The following is a 9,518-nucleotide window of genomic DNA, read 5'->3' as shown; positions in this document are numbered from 1 at the left end:
AGAACACAGTATATGCGAAAGCGACGTATTGCTTACTTTCAACATTTGATGTATTTCTTTTTCTGAATAAACTAATGATATGCAGAATGATGATTATAAGTTGGTGTAATTATACTGTGCAGATATATATTACCAATTATTGTTTCAAGACACACAGGATTTACAAAATTATACTCACATTTAGTGTAAAAATTGTTTCGGTTCTGGCAACCCAACTAGGTGAATGAAGGAATTTTTAAGAAATAGAAAGAAGTCGCTAGCTAATTTATGCGAGACAGCGTCTTTATTTTGAGATTCAATTGCCTAACTTTTACTGATAGTTTCGAAATAATACGCGGTGCCCTTGTACATCAATCCTATTTGGTTTGCGGGGACAAAATTTGAAAATTATTATTGTAACCAAGTGATCGTAGGTAAGCATCATTTCTATTGCAAGTTGTGACGTAGGTAAACGATTTAAAGTGCACTATTTAATTGTGAAGGTTTAATGTAAAAATTTAAACGACTGTGTTTCTATGGCGTCAATTTGACTAAAAACTTCTGTTTTGTTGTGTTTTAGATTGTTTTCAATATTATATTTGTGTATTTCAGTGTATAAAATTACCGAAATGGGTGATCAACAATTCTTCCTCAAATGGAACGACTTCCAGACAAATATGGTGACATCTTTCAGGCATTTGAGAGATGAAAAGAGCTTTACGGACGTGAGTACGATGAAATAATAATATATTTGTGTACAAACAAACAGTTATAACCTATATTGTTTGGGTAAATTCGAGTTTATTAAAGATCGCGATGTTTTAAGGTTACATGGAATAAGTTTTGATTTTGAGTATTGATTAAGTCATGCCTATGTGAAGACATCTATAGAAACGTTTAAATCATATTCAGATGTCATCATCAATTGGTGTTTGAATGATGTCTATATTATGGTTAGCTGTGTATACTCTGATGTAAATATTTACTTATTATATGTATGTTGTGTAAATACCTTGCTTATTAACTAATGTATCTATAAAAAAGAAATAATCAATATAAACTCATTAAGAACGACTTTATTGACCCTCAGTTTTTGTTTGACAGAGATAAAAATATTTATCATAACAGAAACCTCATACACAATAAAATTAATATAATCATCATCATCGGCCTAGCCTTTTCCCAACTATCTAGGGGTCGACTTTATAATAAAATGAATATACATATTTTATTATAAAGCTTAGAATAAGTGCTGCTTGCAAGCATTTTCAAAGGTGTTAAACTACAAATTTAATAATATTTGTAACTTGTTCCATTTCCTTATGAAATTAGAAAGAATGTACTAAATACTCCACCAAGATATTTTGATATAGGTAATGTTAATTATTATACTTAATCAATCAATCTAATCTTGAAATTTACTGAAGATTGCAGTTATACAAATGTACCATGAATGGTAAAACAATATGTTTTTTGCAGGTAACCCTGGCATGCGAAGGCCAAACATGCAAAGCACACAAGATGGTCCTCTCAGCCTGTAGTCCGTACTTCAAAAGCTTATTAGAGGTGAGCTAATATAAGGTATCAATCAGCCAAATGCTATGCAAATAATGTTAGGGAATCTCTATTGTTGTATGAAGGATTGCATTGCCAATAGCCATACATTCACATAAAGCGCAGATGACATTCCATGGCGGTTCTGGTTTAGTCAGTAACAGTCTGACACTACCCATTCCCTCCCCTGAGGAAGAAGGTGTTCATGAAGATTCCCCCGCCTTACAAAAGGGAATCTATATTGTATATCCCTGAAATTAAACATCTGTTATTGATGTAAACACTGATCTCTATAGCCTTGAATTGTATGATTATATGTTTGTGTTTACATTGTTAATGTGCCTTAATAATAAATAAATAAATAAACAAGGCTAAATCTGATTTTCTTATAGTACTGTTGATTAAAAATCTGGCTTCAGAGATTATTTGCCTGTAGTTCTCTTATATGGATAAAAAGCCTTGATAAATCGCATGGTGTGCCAGTTTTTCACTATTGCTTTACACCATATTAATGAAATAATTACTTTATAATCAACAAAAGAATTCAATAAGACATTAGTGAAGAGGGCAGACTAGACTAGATTGTACAGTTTTATTGCTGGTTTTTAATATGATAGTACCTCACATTATTAGGAGATTTGAAGCTCGCGAATGACATCCTGAAACTCTGCCTGTATTGTCAGATCATATAGCAGAACTGCTACCATAAAAGCGATTCAATTGCACTCTCAGATTTCCGTTCCAGTATCATGCTTTAAGATCTGATGGTTAGCAAGTTATTGAGAAGGCTAAGTTTATGTTTATTTGTTAGTTTAACTGATTAAAGCAGTCACTTAAGAGAAAGCTTCGATTACCGTCCAATGAGGCAATAAAATGTCTATTGAAAATTATTAATTGAATAGTATACTTGATGTTATAATAACTAACATTTATGAATGATCATTCATAATGTTTAAACTTTAAATTCATTCCATTTCAAAATGCTTCAATAACATAAAATTGCAAAATGTTATAAGTAATGTCACATCTATGTCATTGTGCTGGCTAAGCAACATTTACAGTAAATATTTCAAATGGTAGAAAAATGCAGTCATTGCTTTTCAGTCTAACCTACCTTGACCTTGAACATGATGACAATTATCTATTATAAACTTATCTTAAAGTATTTCTTTTTTAATATTCTACTGAAGTGGAAGCAAACAGGTCAGATATTAAAAAAAAGTAATGATTCAAAATCATGTTTTATTATTAGTATAAATTTAATGTTTACGTATCTTGCAGCCTACAAATAAACAATATTTTATTAAAAATATGCTTATACAACCATTACATACAAACAAACAAAAAATCCAGCATATCAATCAAAAATTCCTACGGGCAAACTGTGTCATAGCACAGCAAGTCATCATAAAATCAGTATTGAAGTATTTAATTACATTGACAGTTTAAACATGAGTGTTACGGACACGAAAAGTAAACATATGCAATAGTATTATACAGGATGTTTTAGTAAATTAGCTTGGAACACGACACCCGACTGTGAGCGTGTGCCGATCACACAGAATTTTACTTATATTTGGGCTCTTATGACTGCTACTAGCTTTGTCACGCGGTTTTAGTCGTCTTGGTGTTGGATTAAGGCCATTTAATCGAACCTGATGAAGTTTTCAGTACTTTTTGAATTACTTAATCTCTCTCACTAAGAAATTCGATTACATACATAAATTGAAGCCACATGTGAAACACTCTTAGACTAAAGACGAACATTTGTTGATCACACAAACGCATGTCCTATGCGAGAATCGAACTCGCCACATGTTCCGCAAAATTGGGATTGGCGTGGTGACCTTAACCAATTGGCTATCCGTGCAGTCAAGCTGTTATTTTATTATAGATTATTCGGAATAATTAGAATTTGAAAAATTGTAATCCATTTAGGATCTTTTAAACTTAGACCTGCAAGATATTATATTAAACAATAGCTATGTTCGTATAATACTAAGAGACAGGTTTGCATTTTACATTCTGCTCTATATTCAATATGTATTGCTATTACCGTTACCCAAAGGGTATACCTATTCCACAGACTCCAATTATCTATGACCCTGACCAGGTACTAGTTAAAGGATCAATAACGTTCAAATATGCCTCACGTACAATACTTTCTAGACTTATGAAGTAGTTTTAACCAATTATATTATGACGTCTTTATGTCGCTGTAATGTATAATTATTTGCATCAATTGCGCAATAACCGTTTATTTTTTATCACTAATAGGTATGGATCGTGTGAAAGCATAAGCCTGCATATTTTTTTCTAGTTATATATTTGTTGTTTTGTAATGTATATATTTAAATATTGATTTATCTAATAGGAAAAATCTTAAAGACTTAATTTCCCTAATTACTTCGTTGTTTCATTTCTTATTACAGTATGTTTTATACAATTTTAGCCCTAATTAGCCCATTACAATTTGTATACCCTCTTAAAAATGCATGATTAACCTAAATCATTAGGTATCAACAGATACTTCAGAAATGGACATGGCGCAAGCATACCTGCATTAAAAATATATTTTATTTCTGTGTTCCACAAATTCGTGCATAATTCTGAGTTTCCCTTGCTCACAATATTTGTGCAATCCTTTTACATGAAAAAGACAAATTGATGTAAATATTAGATATAAATATATATCATAAACTTCCATAATTTTATTTATGTACTAATAATAAAAAATACAAACAATATTTTCACAATAACAATTGTCAATATAGGAGCATGAACACTTGCAGGAAAATCCATCGAAGCACCCTATAATAATTCTGAAGGATGTGTCCTACCTGCACTTGCAAGCCATCCTGGAGTTCATGTACGCGGGAGAGGTGAATGTCTCCCAGGAACAGTTGCCGGCTTTCCTCAAGACTGCGGCCCGGCTTAAGGTACTGGAAACTATCGTTTATTAGCTGTTTTTATAGTGGTTAGAGTGTAAGGCTTATTTAGATGAAATTGTGCTAGTTGCGATAGATTGCCGGGCATGATAGTTTTGATACAATTATTGACATACAATCGGGAAAAAAGCTATCCTATGTGTTAGTATAGGTATAAACTATTTGTGTACCAAATCTTGGCCAAATCCGTTCAGTAGTTCTTTAGTGAGAGTAACAAACAAGAGTAAGAAACTTTCATGTTTAATATATTGTAAGATTTTCTCGTCTTGTCAAAATGAGCCTTAAATAATGTAGATGTACATATTTTATATATCTTATCTGTTTGTTAAGTTGTTCATTTTCCAATTAATGCTCATCTTTATCAAAATATGTTTTTTTTTTTAATTAAGATATCCACGATATTTTTCTTAGCTATACTCAGCGCATTGCAGTTCATCGTCATGAAACTATCCACTTTTTGATTTATTCATGCACTAGACAACTCTCTTGTATCTCTAACAATACATATCCCTGTTAAACGCTTAATAACTAAATATTTTTTTCTTATTTCAGGTGAAGGGCCTAGCCGAGCCCCCACCACAGATGCCCAGCATCAAGAGAGAGGGCTAGCCCTAGTGAGCGAGTGTAAAGACAATAGTGAACATTATGTACGAGAGATACAGTAACACGTACACGTAGAAGTAAGCATTCTGTTTCAGATGTTACACACATATTTAATACAAACTCTACCATTATTTCGTAGCCTTCTTGAATTGAAAATAAGGTTTTAATTTGCGATCTTGCTTCATAGCACTATCTGCGAAAGTATATTAAAAACTGCAACTTTTTTGCTCCTGCGTTCTCTTATGGTCTTTATACTGATAGTTTTACAGTTTTTTGTCATAATCGTAATAATCCTTTTTTTTTTGTTGCGAGGTACTGTGTTTTGACGTAAAACAGCACTTAGGGTAATAAGTTGCGTTGCTTTAGAGTTGAAGATCTGGTGATCAGCACTTTACATTAATTATTAAAGAAAAACTGCTGTCGTTGTCTAAGCGAGAGGCCGCTACGATTTGTATATTGGCATCTCGCTTTCACAACGTTAAGAGTCCCTCTTTAATCGTTTTTGTAGCAGTCACTGATCTTATAGTGCCTTTTACTACCTTGAGGTGCGTATTACATACCCTGAAAAAGTGCTTTTCTATATTATTAGTGCATCACAGTAATAATGTGCCTTAGTACTAGAATCGCAATAAAATCTGTGTAGTTTAAATGTGTGATATCAAAGTAATGTCTTTAACAGAATGAGTGATATCTATGTACCACAATTATAATAACTAACTACCCCCATTGCACTTCGTCTCGTTTCTTTAGCCAGTGGCGTCTAAGTTCAAATATACATATTTACAATGTTCAAATTGCACGTGAATCTCAAATGATCCCAAATAGAAAAGCATAATAGGTCCAATTATCTTTAATATAGTACTCTATTCATAAAAATACATGTTATATCAATAAAATATTATTAAACAGTTAGTATCTAAGTAATTAAAATTAAGAAAAAACTTTGATTGTGTTTGACCAATATTGGATCCAAACTTAACAACCAATATCTGCTTACAAAGTAATGTTGTTACCAATACTGGAACCAACATTTAATGCCAACATTGTTTTGCTAACTACGCCACTGGCACTTAACCTTCGACCTATTTTCAATAGAATTGTGTTCACACTGCTTTTTATCACATTGAAACTGGTTGTCACCAGGATCTCATGTTTTGGGTGTTTTTTACTATGTATAAGTATGAGAAAACCGGCTATAGTGTTAGAAGAATGTGTTATTTTCATATAATGTGACTTATGTGCTGTGGCAATTCGTATTGAAGCTAACAATTTGGTATACATTTCGTGACTCGCTTTCGTATTGACGAACAGATGTAGTATTTGAGTAATTTAATTAATATCAAATAAAGTAAACTCGAATTTATGGAAAAAAATACATGTTAACTCAAAATAAATCTTGCCCTACGAATTACAACTTTAACTACTTGACTTAAGGTTGAAATTCTTAAAACCAGCAACATAATACGAATTCTCACAGCATTATATACTTAGTACCGTACGCCAAACATTGATGTGGCAGTGTCAACGTGATTCTTGGCTACGCTCCTGCCTTGTTCCGTAAGTTACCTAGCAACCAAAGTAATTTAGTATTTAATAACACCAATCCCCTATTTCGCTATGTCTTGCGGTAGACGAGAGATGTGATATATTAACACGGGTATGAAATTATATTAAAAAACGTACATGATAATGCAACATAACTTTAATAAAACATCAGTGCAAAGATTCCAGATTGTAATAAATCCATTATCATGAATACTATTCTGAAAAGCAGAATTTTAACGATGCTTTTCCGGAACATACTGTATATGTTGCTACTATATTTATTACATGTCACCTAAAACTAGTTGATTAAATGGCCAGTCCCAAAAATATATATTTCATATTTATTCAACTTACAATTAATACAATTATCTACGAAAATCACATTTTCTCAATCGACCGTAAGACGAATTCTTAACCAAGAATCGAACCCACGCTGTCACATCAATGCGTTAGAAACTATCCACTCCACCAATGGTTGCCTTACAGATGTTTAGATACAGCAATAATGTGTATGTCGACTTTTGAATCAACTTTTAGAATAAAATTCATGACAATTGTTCAAGTAGTTTTAGAGAAAATTGTACTATACATTTGATTTTACGCATTCAGTTTAACGTATTAGTCCTAGACTGCTGACATTATACAATTGAACAAATAGTATAGAATTAACAATCATTTTGCTATTAGTCATGTGTAACTTTGACTTGTCATTTCGAAGGCAATTTTAGCTCAAAAATCAGTTATAGCATATGACATGCTATGTATTATGTGTTTAGTTCGGTTGATATCAAAATCATAGGAAACCTTTATTTTACTAGAGTACAATAATATATAAATCAGTTTTGTAAGCATTTAGGTACCTTATCTGTTTAAAATTGAGGGTTAATGAAAATAATAACTCACTTAGAGCCCTTGATCAGCAAAGTCGACATACAATTTGCAATAATTATGTATAACAATGCTTTTAGATACTTTAGGTGTTGATAATAATTTCTTGTATGTATTAAATACACTGTCTTATAAGCGCATTGCAATATACATTAGAAAAAAATCGAATAAAGCCCGAAAAAATATTCTTGTGGACCGTGTAAACTTACAGGAAAGAATTAGCTCTGCAATACCTTGTACAGTCATGAGGATAAGTCCATGGTCTATTTTTATATTTTCGTTTGAATATAGCGTCGCTATTTTATGTTTGTAAGTACTGACAGCTCATATTATTAGATAAGTTATCATTACAATCTCGAATTGTATTTTTTTTTTCGTCTTTTTTTGCTCGTGACTGTACTGGACATACTTGCGTAAGAATATCGTTCTACCTTCTTATACGATTAGTATGAATGCCAAGTTGAAGATTAAAAATGACATAAATTGTGTAAAATCAATTTTAATTTCTAAAACAATGCAATCTTTTGTTTCTAGTACAAATGTTTGGTTTTTATTAATATGTAGAACAAATTCGCGGATTATTTTACAATTTGACACAAAATAAATGATAAAAATACATCTTTAATTTCTCAATCCCGTTGTACGAACAATGCGGTCAACATAATTGACATGTTGGGACCAATATGTGAAATTGAATTCTATTTGTTTCACTGTCGGATAATTTTGCGAACATGATTTGATGATGTAATATTATTTTGTGTTGAATTGTAAACTTTTAGTTTTAATATCTTGTAATGGGTGCAATTTACTCTGTGCCAGCGCGTTTATAAATAGAGCCTATATGATGTATGAAATCACAAGCAATTATCAAGTTTGTTCGAATTCACCTTTCACAAGAAATTAATATAATTGAGTGAATATTTGAAACATAACAATTTTATTATAATAAAGTATGCCTCGAGTCATATTTTTAAACACGCTATATCGATTCCTTAGTCTTTAAGTTTTATATTTCTCTTAGTTACAACTTCAGCACGATTCTTAAATGTCGCATTTTTGTTCACTTTTCTCTGTATTTGCTACGATTTTCGGTTCATGTGATACTTTAATCGAGATATTAAATAACATTAACATTATTAATAAAAGATTATATAATAGATAATAGTTCTGTGTGAGCTTACCTTACTGTACTATTTAGGTTAAAACCTCGATCTTCTTAGTATCACATTTGACCAAGGGACCTTGACTCTTGAGGGCCTACCAACACACCTTAAAATCATATTACAGTTGAGGAAGAGAGATGCCGCTCTACACTGTGTAGTGTGCTTTCCCGCTTTCACGACTAGCATAACTTTAAGACTTGAGGGTAGGTCCCCTAAACAGTGCTTTTAGTATTATTTGAGCAAAACCATGACGTCGGTAAAACAGACTTAAGGCCGATTTTTCAATCGCCAGATAAAGGCAGATTTCTGACGAATATATTTGACGTATTGATAGCTTTTGTATAGAAAATATGACAAACGGCCATATTTATTCCTCAGGTAGAAAATAACTGATGATTGAAAAATCGGCCCTTACTGTTTTACCGACAATGCTGTTTATCAAAGACACCAGTTATCAAATAATGCTAAGAGAATTGCTTCATATGTTAAGAGTGTACTCCCTACTAAAGCATTTTATTATGACTGCCTATAGTACTGTATTCTACCGATCCTCCCCCCCCCCCCTCAGGTAATAAATAACCTCGATGTAAATGGTTAGCAAATGTTGTAAAAATGTAAATCTGATATTTTTAGACAAAGTTAATGGTATGTGCTGAATAATCATGTGGTAACTAGTTGTAATGATTGAAATTATGAAAGATTTGTAATTTTAGATAATACAGATTAATTATAATAATTTTGTGTTTTTTTTCCAATTCCTATTGCTATGCTGGATTTGTCTCTAAGGAATACACCCACAAGATAAGTTGAATTTAATGAATACCGCGAACGTAGGATG

General features: G+C 31.9%; 1 protein-coding gene across 2 annotated transcripts; it reads left to right on the top strand.

Moving 5' to 3' along the window:
* The first annotated feature begins 213 nt into the window (after positions 1–213).
* On the top strand, positions 214–9,416 carry LOC113494211 (longitudinals lacking protein-like). Of its 2 annotated transcripts, none has more exons than XM_026872436.1 (5): positions 214–413; positions 592–704; positions 1,459–1,545; positions 4,308–4,472; positions 5,034–9,416. In XM_026872436.1, the coding sequence occupies exons 2-5, from the start codon at positions 609–611 to the stop codon at positions 5,088–5,090; spliced, it is 405 nt and encodes a 134-aa protein (XP_026728237.1). In that variant the 5' UTR covers positions 214–413; positions 592–608; the 3' UTR covers positions 5,091–9,416. The 2 variants fall into 2 exon arrangements, with proteins under 2 accessions (XP_026728237.1, XP_026728238.1); XM_026872437.1 differs by having other exon boundaries at positions 216–413; positions 4,326–4,472.
* The last annotated feature ends 102 nt before the right edge of the window (positions 9,417–9,518 follow it).

The sequence above is a fragment of the Trichoplusia ni genome, chromosome 5, assembly GCF_003590095.1.
Source record: "Trichoplusia ni isolate ovarian cell line Hi5 chromosome 5, tn1, whole genome shotgun sequence".
In the NCBI taxonomy this organism is placed as follows: domain Eukaryota; kingdom Metazoa; phylum Arthropoda; class Insecta; order Lepidoptera; family Noctuidae; genus Trichoplusia; species Trichoplusia ni.
Note: the sequence above shows the minus strand (reverse complement) of the source record. Positions and strands in the feature narration are given on the sequence as shown.